General features: G+C 52.4%; 1 protein-coding gene across 1 annotated transcript; it reads right to left on the bottom strand.

The window, feature by feature from the left end:
- Positions 1 to 347: 347 nt before the first annotated feature.
- CDC23 (cell division cycle 23) lies at positions 348 to 17002 on the bottom strand. The gene is made up of 16 exons (XM_038770909.1): positions 16821 to 17002; positions 14014 to 14086; positions 12833 to 12970; positions 11862 to 11904; positions 11292 to 11397; positions 11063 to 11195; positions 9582 to 9759; positions 9394 to 9491; positions 9200 to 9281; positions 6398 to 6551; positions 6175 to 6294; positions 5875 to 5950; positions 4128 to 4189; positions 2410 to 2488; positions 2116 to 2235; positions 348 to 534 (listed from the first exon to the last, which is right to left on the bottom strand). Exons 1-16 carry the CDS (start codon positions 17000 to 17002, stop codon positions 364 to 366), a joined length of 1815 nt encoding a protein of 604 aa, XP_038626837.1. The 3' UTR covers positions 348 to 363.
- Between the last annotated feature and the right edge of the window lie 355 nt (positions 17003 to 17357).

Here is a 17357-nt window from a genome sequence, read left to right as displayed (position 1 = left end):
CGCGAAGTGGGCACCCACACGTCAGAAACGTGGAGTCGGGCGAGTGGCAAAATTGGGGCGGTCTAAATCGCCACTAAGGCAGCAGTCCCGACCGCCCCAGGAACGGGCTACCGGCAAGGAGGCAGGACCGGGGTTGAATCGGTTTTATTAAAACGGACAAGCCGTTCAGGGCAGTCTTTTCCTCCAAAGCTGAGGCCCCGCTTTCCTTCGCACCCCGTGCCGGGGTCACTGCGAGGCGAGAGTCACTTCCCGCTGAGACCCACCGACCTCTTTCCCCCCGCTCCTGCGGCGGAGGGGAAGGGGGTCCGTTTCCAGCGTCCATCCGGCCGCGGGGAAGGGCCTCCCCGGGGGGGGAGCGGCCGCCTAGGGCGTGACGGAGGAGAGGTTGAGCGGGGAGACCCTGCGGGTGGGAGTGTTGCTGGCGGAGAGGGCCGCGGGCAGGAAGAAGGGGGCCGAGATGTCGGCCGCCGAGCCGTCCCCCTGGTTGCGCAGCTGCAGGATCTGGCGCAGGAGGGCCTTGCCTTCCTCGCGGGTCTGGAACAAAGTCGGAGGTTTCCGGAGCGGCCCGACGTTCCCTCCCGACTATCCGCGCCGGACTCTGAGCCCGCTGTTGGGTAGGGGCCGTCTCTCTATGTTGCCAACTTGTACTTCCCAAGCGCTTAGTCCAGTGCTCTGCACACAGTAGGCGCTCAATAAATACGATTGATGATGATGACTCTCCGCTCCAAGCCGGCGGCGGGGTGGGGGTGAGGCCCGGCCCCTCTGCCGTACTCTCCCAAATACTCCGTATAGACTGGACGCTTCTGGAGGGCAGGAATCACGCCCATCTGCTCTACTCAACCCCCCAACTGCTCCACTCAGTGCTCTGCAGACCGTCGGCTCCCTGAGCCCCCTCCTTCCTCTCCCCCTCGTCCCCCTCTCCATCCCCCTAATCTTACCTCCTTCCCTTCCCCACAGCACCTGTATATATGTTTGTATATATTTATTACTCTATTTATTTTACTTATACATATCTGTTCTATTTATTTTATTTTGTTAATAGGCTTGGTTTTGTTCTCTGTCTCCCCCTTCTAGCCTGTGAGCCCACTGTTGGGTAGGGACCGCCTCTATATGTTGCCAACTTGTACTTCCCAAGCACTTAGTACAGTGCTCTGCACACAGTAAGCGCTCAATAAATCCGATTGATTGATTGATTGATTGGAGGGCAGGAATCACGCCCACCTGCTCTAACTCGACCCCCCAGCTGCTCCACTCAGTGCCCTGCAGACCGTCAGCTCCCTGACGGTCACGTAATAATAAAAAGGATGGTATTTGTGAAGCGCTTACTATGTGCAAAGCACTGTTCTAAGCGCTGGACCGCCGCCACTGCCCTCTCCTAAACGTTCGGTCCAGTGCTCTGCCCGCGGCGGACCGTAATCTCCCTGAGGGTAGGTATCGGGACCTCCGAACTGCTGTCCTCTCCCACGCGCCGTGCCCCGTCCCCGGTAGGCCCTCGCCAGATAGAGAAGCAGCGTGGCTCAGCGGAAAGAGCCCGGGCTTTAGAGTCAGAGGTCGTGGGTTCAAATCCCGGCTCCGCCAATTGTCAGCTGGGTGACTTTGGGCAAGTCACTTCCCTTCTCTGGGCCTCAGTTCCCTCATCTGTCAAACGGGGCTCAGCGGGAAGAGCCCGGGCTTTGGAGCCAGAGGCCGTGGGTTCAAACCCCGGCTCCGCCAATTGTCAGCTGGGTGACTTTGGGCAAGTCACTTCCCTTCTCTGGGCCTCGGTTCCCTCATCTGTCAAATGGGGATGAAGACTGTGAGCACCACATGGGACAACCCGATCACCTTGTAACCGCCCCAGTGCTTAGAACGGTGCTTTGCACATAGGTTGCCAATTTGTACTATATGTTGCCAATCTGTACTTCCCAAGCGCCTAGTACAGTGCTCCGCACATAGTAAGCGCTCGATAAATACGATTGATGATAGTAAGCGCTTACTAAATGCCATCATCATTATTATTATTATTGTTATACCACCCGCCGATGGGTTGACTGGAGGCCGCGTACCGAAATCCTTCCCGGCGGCTTGGTATAAAGCGGAGGGGGGACCGCCCCGGCCCGCCCGCCCCCCACTCACGTCATTAAAGGCACAGCATTTCTGGGCGCAGGCCGAGGCCTCGTCCCACAGCCGGCATTTGAAGTAGTACTGCGCCAGGTACCGGAAAGCCGTGCTCACCTCCAGGTGCTCCACGATCTCCTGGGCCGGGGGGGAGAAGGGGGACCGCCGGCGGCTCTCGCGGGCCCCCCCGTCCCCAGCCGGGACGCCACCGCCCCTCCCGGACCCCCCTTCCGATCCCGTACGGGACGCCCGGGGTAGGGGAAGGGGAGAGACGCCCCCCACACCCACCCCGCAACCCTCCGCCACACTCACCCCGCAGGCGTAGATGTCCTGGATGTACTTGATGTAACACTGGGCGGCCTGTTCTGACTCAGTGAGCTGTTCGTGTAGCCTGGGGAGGGCGGTTCGCGAGCGGGGGTCTCAGCAGCCCCCCCAAAACACCCTCCGTTTCCCCGCACCCCGAATCATCCGATTCGAATTGTGCTCTGACGACTTGCGTCGTCAGATATGTGTTGCCGACTTGGACTTCCCAATCAATCAATCGTATTTATTGAGCACTTACTATGTGCAGAGCGCTTGGGAAGTACAAATTGGCAACATCTAGAGACAGTCCCTACCCAACAGTGGGCTCGCAGTCTAAAAGGGGGAGACAGAGAACAAAACCAAACATACTAACAAAATAAAAGAAATCGAATAGATAGGTACAAGTAAAATAGAGTAATAAATATGTACAAACATATAGACGTATATACAGGTGCTGTGGGGAAGGGAAGGAGGTAAGATGGGGGGGATGGAGAGGGGGACGAGCGCTCAGTCCAGTGCTCTGCACACAGTAAGCGCTCAATAAATACGACCGAATGAACGAATGAATGACTTGACACCCGCCCACGTGTTTCGTTTTGTTGTCCGTCTCCCCCTCCTAGACTGTGAGCACGTTGGTGGGAAGGGACCGTCTTTATATGTTGTACTTCCCAAGTGCTTAGTTATAATAATAATAATAATAATGGATGAAGACTGTGAGCCCCCCAAGTGGGGCAACCTGATTACTTTGTATCTTCCCAGCGCTTAGAACAGCGCTTGGCACATAATAATAATAATAATAATAATAATAACAATAATAATAATAATAATGGCATTTATTAAGCACTTACTGTCATCATCATCATCATCAATCGTATTTATTGAGCACTTACTGTGTGCAGAGCACTGTACTAAGCGCTTGGGAAGTACAAGTTGGCAACGTATAGAGACAGTCCCTACCCAACAGTGGGCTCACAGTCTAAAAGGGGGAGACTAAGCACTATTCTGAGCGCTGGGGAGGTTACAAGGTGATCAGGTTGTCCCACGGGGGGCTCACGGTCTTCATCCCCATTTTCCAGATGAGGGAACTGAGGCCCAGAGAAGTTGTGACATGTCCAAAGTCACACAGCTGACAACTGGCGGAGTAATTAGTAAGCGCTTAACCCCCCCTTTTAGACTGTGAGCCCACTGTTGGGTAGGGACTGTCTCTATGTGTTGCCAATTTGTACTTCCCAAGCGCTTAGTACAGTGCTCTGCACATAGTAAGCGCTCAATAAATACGATTGATTGATTGATTGAATACCAACATTACTATTATTATTATTATTATTATTACAGAGCTTAGTACAATTCATTCAATCGTACTTATTGAGCACTTACTGTGCGCAGAGCACTGTACTAAGCGCTTGGGAAGTCCAAGCTGGCAACATATAGAGACGGTCCCTACCCAACAGCGGGCTCACAGTCTAGTACGACGCCCGGCACATAGTAAGCGCTTAACGAACACCGTACTTATGATTATTATTATAACTCAAAATCTTCCTAGACTATAAAACCCTCTAGAATGTCACTTCCCTGTGGGCTGGAGATGCGTCCGCAAACGCTGCTGCGCTGCCTTCTCCCAGGCGCTCAGTACAGCGCTCGGCACCCAGTAAGTGCTCGATAGAAACCATTGATTGATCGATCACTAAACACAGAAACTACGTCCCGCCCCGGCCCCCTTCACTCACTTGGCCAGTTTCACCAGAGCCATTTTCTCCACATCGCCCACGGCGTACGCTCTCCAGTAACACTGTAGAAGAAACGAGAGGTCTCAGTACAGTGCTTAGCACATAGTAAGCGCTTAACGAACGCCATAATTGTTACTGGCCCGCCCAGGGAGCCCTTCATTCACTCATTCGATCTTCTAGACCGTGAGCCCGCTGTTGGGTAGGGACCGTCCCTAGATGTTGCCAACTTGGACTTCCCAAGCGCTTGGTACAGTGCTCCGCACGCAGTAAGCGCTCAATAAATACGACTGAATGAATGAATGAATATTTATTGAGCGCTTACTGTGTGCAAAGCACTGTACTAAGCGCTTGGAAGAGCACAAAACACCGCCCGGGCTTGGGAGTCAGAGGTCGGGGGTTCTCATCCCGGCTCCGCCACTTTTATCACGGAGAAGCAGCGTGGCTCAGTGGAAAGGGCCCGGGCTTTGGAGGCAGAGGTCATGGGTTCAAATCCCGGCTCCGCCAATTGTCAGCTGGGTGACTTTGGGCAAGTCGCTTCACTTCTCTGGGCCTCAGTTCCCTCATCTGGAAAATGGGGATTAAAACTGTGAGCCCCCGTGGGACAACCTGATCACCTTGTAACCTCCCCAGCGCTTAGAACAGCGCTCTCCACATAGTAAGCGCTTAACAAATACCATTATGATTATTAGCGGTGTGACTCTGGGCAAGTCGCTTTTCTGCGCCTCAGTGACCTCATCTGTAAAATGGGGATGAAGACTGTGAGCCCCACATAGGCCAACCTGATCACCTTGTAACCTCCCCAGCGCTTAGAACAGCGCTCTGCACATAATAAGCGCTTAACAAATACCATTATGATTATTAGCGGTGTGACTTTGGGCAAGTCGCTTTTCTGCGCCTCAGTGACCTCATCTGCAAAATGGGGATGAAGGCTGTGAGCCCCACGTAGGCCAACCTGATCACCTTGTCACCTCCCCAGCGCTTAGAACAGTGCTCTCCACATAGTAAGCGCTTAACAAATACCATTATGATTATTAGCAGTGTGACTCTGGGCAAGTCGATTTCCTGCGCCTCAGTGACCTCATCTGTAAAATGGGGATGAAGACTGGGAGCCCCCCGTGGGCCAACCTGATCACCTTGTAACCTCCCCAGCGCTTAGAACAGTGCTATGCACATAGTAAGCGCTTAACAAATACCATTATGATTATTAGCGGTGTGACTTTGGGCAAGTCGCTTTTCTGCGCCTCAGTGACCTCATCTGCAAAATGGGGATGAAGGCTGCGAGCCCCACGTGGGCCAACCTGATCACCTTGTCACCTCCCCAGCGCTTAGAACAGCGCTCTGCACATAGTAAGCGCTTAACAAATACCATCATTATGATTATTAGCGGTGTGACTTTGGGCAAGTCGCTTTTCTGCGCCTCAGTGACCTCATCTGTAAAATGGGGATGAAGGCTGTGAGCCCGACGTGGGCCAACCTGATCACTTTGTAACCTCCCCAGCACTTAGAACAGCGCTCTGCACATAGTAAGCGCTTAACAAATACCATTATGATTATTAGCGGTGTGACTTTGGGCAAGTTGCTTTCCTGCGCCTCAGTGACCTCATCTGCAAAATGGGGATGAAGGCTGTGAGCCCCACTTGGGCCAACCTGATTACTCTGTAGCTACCCCGGCACTTGGAACAGTATTTGGCACACAGTAAGTGCTTACCAAATATTATTATTGTTAATACTAATAGCGCCTTATTACCTTTTTGGCTTCCACCAGCTGGTTGAGCTTCTCGTAACACTCGCCCAGGGCCACCAGCATGCGGGAATCATTGGGCCTGGGCGCGGGTGCGAGGGAGAGAGACCGTTTTTTGAGGCGCGCCGGGCTTCTCCGGCCCGTGCCCTCGCGAACCCCGATCGGTTGGGGTACCCCGGACCCCGCGGCTCGCCCCCGTCCTCCCTCCCTCCCTCCCCAAGCGCAAAGGGGCATCCGCGGGCATCCGTCCGGGCACGCGCCCGCGCTTCCAGCCCCGGGGGGATGGCATCGGGGCGGGCAAATCACCGGAGCTGGTGCGCCCGGCGGTAGTAGTAGAGGCAGTAAAAGGGCATCTTGAGGATCTCGTACGTCTGCCCCAGGCCGTACCAGGCGCGGTAGTCGCGTTTGTTCACCTCGATCGCGTGCCTGTTTTGGGGGGGCACGGAGGCGGGTGAGGCCTCCGGCGGGGCGCGGGCCGACGCCGGGGATCCCCCCCTCCGCCGCACCCGCCGCCCGGCCCGGCACCCACCGGTAGGCCTGGATGGCCGCCGACGTGTTCTTCATTTCCATGTACTCGTGGCCCATCAGGGTCCAGGCCCCGAGGTACCGGGGGTTCAATTTCAGGGCCCTCTGGAAGTACAGGGCCGCCTTCTCGTGCTGCGAGCGCAGGCTGTAGTAATTGCCTAGCGGGGGGGGTGGAGGGGAGATGGGGGAGACGCCGGCGCGTGGGACGCCGAGTCCCACCCGAATCTCCCGTCACCGTCTCTCCGGGGCCTCCTCCTTGGGGCTTCGGACGGCCCCCCCGAATAATAATGATGGCATTTATTGAGCGCTTGCTACGTGCAAAGCCCCGTAATGCGGGTGCTGTGATGGCCGAGTGGTTAAGGCGTTGGACTCGAAATCCAATGAGGTTTCCCCACCTCGTTGTCCGTTTCCCGGAAAACAGGAAGAGGCAGAAGGGAACAGACAGGAGGAGATGTGAGGAAAACGGGCAGGAAGAGGCAGAAGGAAACAAAGAGGGAGACGGTGACAATTTAGGAGGGCGTGACTCGTGGATTGGGTCAGGAGGAGGGTTCAGGTTAGAGAAGCAGCGCGGCTCAGGGGAAAGAGCCCGGGCTTGGGAGTCAGAGGTCATGGGTTCAAATCCCGGCTCCGCCACCTGTCAGCTGGGTGACTTTGGGCAAGTCACTTCACTTCTCTGAGCCTCAGTTCCCTCGCCTGTAAAATGGGGATGAAGACTGTGAGCCCTACGTGGGACAACCTGATCGCTCTGTATCCACCCCGGCGCTTAGAACGGTGCTTTGCACATAGTAAGCGCTTAACAAATCATCATCATTATTATTATTATTATTATTATTATTATTACGGGGGTGCAGTGGAATGGTGCTTTGCACATAGTAAGCACTTTACAAATGCCATCATCATCATTATTATTATTATTTATTATTATTACAGGGGTACAGTGGAACGGTGCTTTGCACATAGTAAGCACTTTACCAATGCCATCATCATCATTATTATTATTATTATTCATTATTACAGGGGTGCAGTGGAACGGTGCTTTGCACATAGTAAGCACTTTACAAATGCCATCATCATCATTATTATTATTATTATTCATTATTACGGGGGTGCAGTGGAATGGTGCTTTGCACATAGTAAGCGCTTTACAAATGCCATCATCATCATTATTGTTATTATTCATTATTACGGGGGTGCAGTGGAACGGTGCTTTGCACATAGTAAGCACTTTACAAATGCCATCATCATCATTATTATTATTATTCATTATTACGGGGGTGCAGTGGAACGGTGCTTTGCACATAGTAAGCACTTTACAAATGCCATCATCATCATTATTATTATTATTCATTATTACGGGGGTGCAGTGGAACGGTGCTTTGCACATAGTAAGCACTTTACAAATGCCATCATCATCATTATTATTATTATTCATTATTACAGGGGTGCAGTGGAACGGTGCTTTGCACATAGTAAGCACTTTACAAATGCCATCATCATCATTATTATTATTATTCATTATTACGGGGGTGCAGTGGAACGGTGCTTTGCACATAGTAAGCGCTTTACAAATGCCATCATCATCATTATTATTATTATTCATTATTACGGGGGTGCAGTGGAACGGTGCTTTGCACATAGTAAGCACTTTACAAATGCCATCATCATCATTATTATTATTATTCATTATTACAGGGGTGCAGTGGAACAGTGCTCTGCACATAGTAAGCACTTTACAAATGCCATCATCATCATTATTATTATTATTATTCATTATTACGGGGGTGCAGTGGAACGGTGCTTTGCACATAGTAAGCACTTTACAAATGCCATCATCATCATTATTATTATTATTCATTATTACGGGGGTGCAGTGGAACGGTGCTTTGCACATAGTAAGCGCTTTACAAATGCCATCATCATCATTATTATTATTATTCATTATTACGGGGGTGCAGTGGAACGGTGCTTTGCACATAGTAAGCACTTTACAAATGCCATCATCATCATTATTATTATTATTCATTATTACAGGGGTGCAGTGGAACAGTGCTCTGCACATAGTAAGCACTTTACAAATGCCATCATCATCATTATTATTATTATTATTCATTATTACGGGGGTGCAGTGGAACGGTGCTTTGCACATAGTAAGCACTTTACAAATGCCATCATCATCATTACTATTATTATTATTCATTATTACGGGGGTGCAGTGGAACGGTGCTCTGCACATAGTAAGCACTTTACAAATGCCATCATCATCATCATTATTATTATTCATTATTATTATGGGGGTGCAGTGGAACGGTGCTTTGCACATAGTAAGCACTTTACAAATGCCATCATCATCATCATTATTATTATTCATTATTACAGGGGTGCAGTGGAACGGTGCTTTGCACATAGTAAGCACTTTACAAATGCCATCATCATCATTATTATTATTATTCATTATTACGGGGGTGCAGTGGAACGGTGCTTTGCACATAGTAAGCACTTTACAAATGCCATCATCATCATTATTGTTATTATTCATTATTACGGGGGTGCAGTGGAACGGTGCTTTGCACATAGTAAGCGCTTTACAAATGCCATCATCATCATTTTTATTATTATTATTAAGGGGGTGCAGTGGTCCGGAGTGACCCTGACATCTCCGGACTGGAGCCGGGGGTCTACGTTGTGGTTCCCTCCGCACCCGGGGGGGATCCCGCCCCAGATAACTAGCGTCTCCGGTCTCTCTCGGGGGGCTGCTCCCCGGCCCCCCGCCCGTCCGCCCAGCTCCCCGGTGAGAGGGGGCTCTCACCGATAACGCAGCACGTCTCCACCCGGTATTTGTCTATCTCACACAGATTGTGAGCCAAGTAGCTCAGTTCGGGCTTCATGCTCTGAATCGGGGAGAGGGAGAGAGACGGGGACGGGGAGATCGGGGTCAGAGAGAAACCGCCAAGGCGGAGGGTGGGGTGAACCCGGAGAGGGCCGGACAGGCACGGTGCTCACCCTGACGTACAGCAGGTTGGAGAACGTATCCATGTTCTCAATCCTGTAAGGGTCTTCCTTCCTCAGCTCGTTGAAGATGGACAGGGCTTTGTCGATATCTGCGGCGTGGAGGAGCGTCGGGGCTCAGGGGCCGCCCGCCCTACGGCCCGGACCCCCGCCCCCCGGGGCCCCCCGGGGCCGCCGCTGACCGCGGATGTTGTGGTAAGCGACGGCGATCTGCGAGATGATATATGTGCTCTTGGAGAAGCCCACGTCGATCAGGCTCTGGTACTTCTGCAGGGCCTCCTCGATCAGCTGCAGCTCCGTGTAGATGTGAGCCAGGAAAAACTCCTTCATCCAGGTGTCCGGGAGGGACAGGGACTTCAGCTGGAAAGGCCACGGACCGGACGCGCGGGTGGAGACGGGCGAGGGGGAGACGGTCACGGAGGGAGACGGGACGGGAAGAGGCGGAAGGAAGCACGGGAAGGGACGTGAGGAAAACAGGAAGAGGCAGAAGGAAACAGACAGGAGGAGATGTGAGGAAAACGGGCAGGAAGAGGAAGAGGGACAGGAAGAGGCAGAAGGAAACAAAGAGGGAGACGGAGACAAGAAAGGGCAGAGGGAGACAAACAGGAAGAGACAGAGAGAAATATTTCAAGAATAAGCCGGAAAACCACACCCTGCCTCCTACCCACACTTCCAAACATTCCCGTTCCTTCCCCGGACGGTGGCCAATATGGTCAGTTGATCGCTTGCTGAGCGACTGATTCCTGCCAAACAAACGGCTTGGGGCATGCAGAAACTGGCTACAGTTGAAAGGTGGAGGATGTGGGGCGCTGAGGAGGAAAGGGAGGAGGAGGAGGAGGAAGAGGAGGAGGAGGAGGAGGAGGGGAGGAGGGTGAAGGGAAAGAAGGGGGCAGGAGGAGAAGAGGAGGAGAGAGAGAGGAAGAGGGAGAGGAGGGAGGGGAAGAGGAGAGGAAGAGGAGGGAGAGAGAGGAGACAAGGAGGGAGAGGAGAGAAGACAAGGAGGAGGAAGAAGAGAAAGAGGTGACAAGGAGGAGGGAGAGGAGAGAAAGGAGACAAGGAGGAGGGAGAGGAGAGAGAGGAGACAAGGAGGAGGGAGAGGAGAGAGAGGAGACAAGGAGGAGGGGAAGGAGAGAAAGGAAACAAGGAGGAGGGAGAGGAGAGAGAGGAGACAAGGAGGAGGGAAAGGAGAGAGAGGAGGGAGAGGAGAGGAGGAAGAGGTGGAGGGAGAGAGAGGAGACAAGGAGGTGGAGGAGGAGGGAGAGGAGAGGAGGAAGAGGTGGAGGGAGAGGAAAACAGGAGGGAGAGGAAGAGGAGGAGGAGGGAGGGAGAGAGAGGGGGAGGAGGGAGAGGAGAAAGCCTGGCCTGTCTCAGGAGAGTGAGAAGTGGCTGGGGATGGGTGAGGAAGGGTTTCTGGTGGTGGACAATTCCTAGGGAGGTGCGGTCCGTCCTCCCCTGGCTCTGTTGGCTCAGGCCGGCCAGGAACCCTCCCTCCGGCCGGCCACCCGGCCAACCGACCGCCACATGTCCGCTGGGGCTCTTGGCTGCAAGAGCCCCGAGGAACCTCCCCACGCCCTCCACTGACCCCCACTGGGCCCGAATGCCCAGCCTGGGGCCGAGAGCCCCCCCGATGGGGAGGAGAGGGGCCGCCCAGGGGGCCGCTCACCATCTCCTTGTCGGTGATCAGGTTGCACAGCTCGAGCCAGGCCCCCCAGTGCAGGGGCAACACGTGGGCGGCCTCCACGAACACGTCGATGGCTTCCTTCGTCAGGTCCAGCTTCCGCAGCGCCACTCCGTATCTGCCGCGGGGAGGGACGGGGGCCCATCTCAGGAGCCCGGGGGACAGCCGCCCCTCCCCGGCCCCCCCGCCCCGCCAACCGCGGCCCCGCGCTCACAGGTACAGGCCGAATCCGTCCAGCTCGCGAGCCTGGTGCTTTTTGCTGAGCTCTACCCGCAGCTGGCGGAGGGCTTCGTTCTTCACCTGGCCCTTCTCCAGGGGGCCTGCGGGGAGCGGGGACTGGAAGGTCGTTGTGGACGGGGGACGCGGCCATTACACTCCCCCAAGCGCTTAGTCCAGTGCTCCGTGCACAATCAATACCGGTGATCGACGGGGAGGAACCCAACGACTTCTTCGAGCCCCTCCCCAGACACCGAGGTGGCAGAATGGGGAGAGAGACTTCCCTCACCCCACTGAGACGTCTCCCTCGCCGTCTCTGTTGGCGCGGGGAGAGATTCTCAATAATGATGGGATTTGCTACGCACCCACTATGTGCCAAGCACCGTTCTAAGCACTGGAATAGATATAGGTTAATCAGGTCGGACACGGTCCCTGTCCCACATGGGATTCACACTCTTAATCCCCCTTTTTTTTTTCTTACAGATGAGGTCACTGAGGCACAGAGAAGTGAAGTGACTTGCCCAAGGCCACACGGCAGACAAGTGGTGGGGGCTAGCCGGGATCTTACCTAAGCTGTCCACCGTTTCATCGTCCTTCTTCTTTTCTCCCGACTATAAAGGAAAACCCAGAGTCAGCGGGCTGGGGGCAAATCTGTTTTTGTCAATCATAATAATAATAATCATAATAATGTTATTTGTTAAGCGCTTACTATGTGCAAAGCACTGTTCCAAGCGCTGGGGAGGTTACAAGGTGATCAGGTTGTCCTACATGGGGCTCACAGTCGTAACCCCCATTTTCCAGATGAGGTCACTGAGGCCCAGAGAAGTGAAGTGACTTGCCCAAAGTCACCCAGCTGACAATTGGCAGAGCCGGGCTTCGAACCCGTGAACTCCGACTCCAAAGCCCGGGCTCTTGACTGTGGTGTACTTCCCAAGTTTGTACTTCCCAAGCGAACTTGTACTTCCTAAGCGCTTAGTACAGTGCTCTGCACACAGTAAGTGCTCAATAAATACGATTGATGATGATGATGGTGCTTGTTAAGCGCTTATTACTTGGGAAGTCCAAGTTGGCAACATCTAGAGACGGTCCCTACCCAACAGCGGGCTCACAGTCTAGAAGGGGGAGACAGAGAACAAAACAAAACATACTAACAAAATAAAATAAATAGAATAAATACGTACAAATTAGAGTAATAAATCCAATCAAACATACATACATATATACAGGTGCTGTGGGGAGGGGAAGGAGGTAAGGCGGGGGGAGATGGAGAGGGGGAGGAGGTTATTACGTTAAGCACTGGGGTGGATACGGGCAAATCGGGTCGGGTACCGTCCCTGTCCCATGTTAGGCTCACAGTCTCGATCCCCATTTTACAGACGAGGGAACTGAGGCCCAGGACGCCCTTCTGCACAAGGAACTAAAGGTTTCTGAGATGGGGGGGACACCCCCTCCCCTGCCCGCATCATTCCACCTCTTCCTGCTTGATCATTTTGGCTTCCTTCTCTGCAGGAATTACCGGAGTGTGTTTGTGGCACATACCAGATATCGGGAATACATGTACAGGAAATAAGCTTTCTGGCTTTTGCATCCCCGCAGGAAGTGGGCCGCCCGGTCGTACTCTTTCACGTCGAAGTAGGACTTGGCGAGGGTGTAAGCGTCCAAATCCTGGGCGTCCTCCTGGAAGGGACGGAAGTTGGGGGAGACAGGGACGATGATGAGCTCCCAGGAAACAGTCATTCATTCAGCAGTATTTATTGAGCGCTTACTGGGAGCAGAGCACTGTACTAAGCGCATGGGAGAGGACAACAGAACAATAAACAGACCCCAGAGACTGGGGCCTTCCCAGACTGAGCCCTCTCCTTCCTCTCCACCTCCTCATTCATTCATTCAATCGTATTTATTGAGCGCTTACTGTGTGCAGAGCACTGTACTAAGCACTTGGGAAGTACAAGTTGGCAACATATAGAGATGGTCCCTACCCAACAGCGGGCTCACAGTCTAGAAGGGGGAGACAGAGAACAAAACCAAATATACTAACAAAATAAAATAAATAGAATAAATATGTACAAATTAGAGTAATAAATCCATACAAACATACATACATATATACAGGTGCTGTGGGGAGGGGAAGGAGGGATTGTCTCTTCACTGCTGAATTCATTCATTCATTCATTCAATCGTATTTACTGAGCGCTTACTGTGTGCAGAGCACTGGACTAAGCGCTTGGGAAGTCCAAGTTGGCAACATATAGAGACGGTCCCTACCCAACAGCGGGCTCACAGTCTAGAAGGGGGAGACAGACAACAAAACGTGGACAATCAATCAATCAATCGTATTTATTGAGCGCTTACTGTGTGCAGAGCACTGTACTAAGCGCTTGGGAAGTCCAAGTTGGCAACATCTAGAGACGGTCCCTACCCAACAGCGGGCTCACAGTCTAGAAGGGGGAGACAGACAACAAAACAAAACGTATTAACAAAATAAAATAAATAGAATAAATATGTACAAATTAGAGTAATAAATCCAATCAAACATACATACATATATACAGGTGCTGTGGGGAGGGGAAGGAGGTAAGGCGGGGGGATGGAGGGGGGAGGAGGGGGAGAGGAAGGAGGGGGCTCAGTGTGGGAAGGCCTCCTGGAGGAGGTGAGCCTGGAGGACGCCTGGGAACGGATACAGACCGGATCGAACCGGACCGAAGCGGGGTTGGCCTTACCTCGGTGAGGGCGGGAGGCGGCGGCAGGTCGGCCAGGGGCAGCGGGGCCAGGGCGAAGGCCAGCTCCGAGGCCCTGAAACTCACACACACAAATCAATCCCTCAGTGACCTCATCTGGAAAATGGGGATGAAAAGTGTGAGCCCACCGTGGGACAACCTGATGCCCTTGTAACCTCCCCAGCACTTAGAACGGTGCTTGGCACATAGAAAGCGCTTAACAAATGTTATTATTATTCTCTGGGCCTCAGTTCCCTCACCTGTCAAATAGGGATGAAAAGTGTGAGCCCCCCATGGGACAACCTGATGCCCCTGTAACCTCCCCAGCGCTTGGCACATAGTAAGCGCTTAACAAATATTATTATTATTCTCTGGGCCTCAGTTCCCTCACCTGTCAAATAGGGATGAAAATGTGAGCTCCCTGTGGGACAACCTGATACCCTTGTAACCTCCCCAGCACTTTGAACAGTGCTTGCCACATAGTAAGCGCTTAACAAATATTATTATTATTATTCTCTGGGCCTCAGTTCCCTCACCTGTCAAATAGGGATGAAAAGTGTCAGCCCCCCATGGGACAACCTGATCACCTTGTCACCTCCCCAGTGCTTAGAACAGTGCTTTGCACATAGTAAGCGCTTAATAAATGCCATCATTATTATTATTAGTATTAGAACAGTGTTTTGCATATACTAGGCGCTTAACAAATATTATTATTATTCTTCTCTGGGCATCAGTTCCCTCACCTGTCAAATAGGGATGAAAAGTGTGAGCGCCCTGTAGGACCACCTGATCACCTTGTAACCTCCCCAGCACTTAGAACAGTGCTTTGCACATAGTAAGCGCTTAATAAACACCATCATTATTATTATTAATATTAGAACAGTGCTTTGCATATAGTAAGCGCTTAACAAATACTATTATTATTATTCTCTGTGCCTCAGTTCCCTCATCTGTAAAATGGGGATGAAAAGCGTGAACCCCCGGGGGACAACCTGATCACCTTGTAACCTCCCCAGTGCTTAGAACAGTGCTTTGCACATAGTAAGCGCTTAATAAATGCCATCATTATTATTATTAATATTAGAACAGCACTTTGCATATAGTAAGCACTTAATATTATTATTATTATTCTCTGGGCCTCAGTTCCCTCATCTGTCAAATGGGGATGAAGACTGTGAGCCCCCCATGGGACAACCTGATCACCTTGTAACCACCCCAGCACTTAGAACAGCACTTTGCACATAGTAAGCGCTTAATAAATGCCATCATCATTCTCTGGGCCCCAGTTCCCTCATCTGTAAAATGGGAATGAAGACTGTGAGCCCCACGTGGGACCACCTGATCACCCTGTATCCCCCCAGTGCTTAGAACTGTGCTTTGCACATAGTAAGCGCTTAATAAACACCATCATTATTATTATTAATATTAGAACAGTGCTTTGCATATAGTAAGCGCTTAACAAATATTATTATTATTATTCTCTGGGCCTCAGTTCCCTCATCTGTAAAATGGGGATGAAAAGTGTGAGCCCCCCGTGGGACCACCTGATCACCTTGTCACCTCCCCAGCGCTTAGAACAGTGCTTGGCACATAGTAAGCGCTTAATAAATGCCATCATCATTATTATAATTCTCTGGGCCTCAGTGACCTCATCTGTAAAATGGGGATGAAAAGTGTGAACCCCCAGGGGACAACCTGATCACCTTGTAACCTCCCCAGCGCTTAGAACAGTGCTTGGCACAAAGTAATCCCTTAATAAACACCATCATTATTATTATTATTAGAACAGTGCTTTTGCATATAGTAAGTGCTTAACAAGTATTATTATTATTATTTTCTGTACCTCAGTTCCCTCATCTGTAAAATGGGGATGAAGACTGTGAGCCCCCCCGTGGGACCACCTGATCACCTTGTCACCTCCCCGGCGCTTAGAACAGCGCTTTGCACATAGTAAGCGCTTAATAAATGACATCATTATTATTATTATTTTTCTCTGGGCCTCAGTTCCCTCATCTGTAAAATGGGGATGAAGACTGTGAGCCCCCCGTGGGACAACCTGATCACCTTGTCACCTCCCCAGCGCTTAGAACAGCGCTTGGCACATAGTAAGCGCTTAATAAATGCCATTATTATTATTATTATTATTATTCTCTGGGCCTCAGTGATCTCATCTGTAAAATGGGGATGAAGACTGTGAGCCCCCCGTGGGACAGCCTGATCACCCTGTCACCTCCCCACAGCTTAGAACAGTGCTTGGCACATAGTAAGCGCTTAATAAATGCCATCATTATTATTATTATAATTCTCTGGGCCTCAGTTCCCTCATCTGTAAAATGGGGATGAAGACTGTGAGCCCCCCGTGGGACAACCTTGATCACCTTGTCACCTCCCCAGCGCTTAGAACAGTGCTTGGCACATAGTAAGCGCTTAATAAATGCCATCATTATTATTATTATTATTATTCTCTGGGCCTCAGTTCCCTCATCTGTAAAATGGGGATGAAAAGTGTGAGCCCCCCGTGGGACCACCTGATCACCTTGTCACCTCCCCAGCGCTTAGAACAGTGCTTGGCACATAGTAAGCGCTTAATAAATGCCATCATTATTATTATTATTATTCTCTGGGCCTCAGTGACCTCATCTGTAAAATGGGGACGAAGACTGTGAGCCCCCCGTGGGACAGCCTGATCACCCTGTCACCTCCCCAGCGCTTAGAACAGTGCTTGGCACATAGTAAAAGCTTAATAAATGTCATTATTATTATTATTATTGGTAATATGATTGTGAAATTGGGGGGGGGGAGGTTCCCACCATTTTCCGCTGTGCTGAAGCCCCCGGTCCCTGCTGAGCCCCGCGATCCGCAGCAGCTGCTTCTTAATCTCCCGCAGGTCGGAGAAAGGGGCCGAGGGGGCTGTAGTGGCCGCCCCCGCCGCCGCCGCCACCGCCGGGGAGGCCGCCGGGCTTCCCGCGCCCGCCGAGGCCCCCGCCGCCATCTTCCCGCCCGGCCCCGGCTTCGGCCAATCACGAGGCGCCACACTCGGCCACCCCTCAAGGAGCGCCGCCGCCATTGGACGCCGCGGCGGCCAATCGGAGCGCCCGCCCCCACACGCCGCCCCCCCCGCGGAGGGGGCCGGGCGGCCGTCGCCGCTTCCCATTGGTCGGGACGCGTCGTGGCGGGAAAGCCGGGTGGAGGTGGGGGAGAGGGGCGGGGCCTGAGGAGGGGGCGTGGTGCTGATTGGACGGGGCCCGCTGGAAGGGGGCGGGGCCTCGTGGAGGGGCGGGGCCTCGTGGAGAAGCCGCGTGGTTCAGTGGAAAGAGCCCGGGCTTGGGAGTCCGAAGTCGTGGGTT

The sequence above is a fragment of the Tachyglossus aculeatus genome, chromosome X2, assembly GCF_015852505.1.
Source record: "Tachyglossus aculeatus isolate mTacAcu1 chromosome X2, mTacAcu1.pri, whole genome shotgun sequence".
Lineage (NCBI taxonomy): Eukaryota > Metazoa > Chordata > Mammalia > Monotremata > Tachyglossidae > Tachyglossus > Tachyglossus aculeatus.
This window is presented reverse-complemented; position numbering and strand designations above follow the sequence as displayed.

What these genes read in the sequence shown, in the direction of transcription:
- CDC23 (XM_038770909.1), bottom strand. Translation starts at nt 17,002, where the DNA reads ATGGCGGCGGGGGCCTCGGCGGGCGCGGGAAGCCCGGCGGCCTCCCCG. An exon ending in AGGACATCTACGCCTGCGGG is followed by an intron (nt 2,236 to 2,409) that starts GTGAGTGTGGCG and finishes CCCCCGGCCCAG; the next exon opens with GAGATCGTGGAGCACCTGGA. An exon ending in AATGCTGTGCCTTTAATGAC is followed by an intron (nt 535 to 2,115) that starts GTGAGTGGGGGG and finishes ACTTTGTTCCAG; the next exon opens with ACCCGCGAGGAAGGCAAGGC.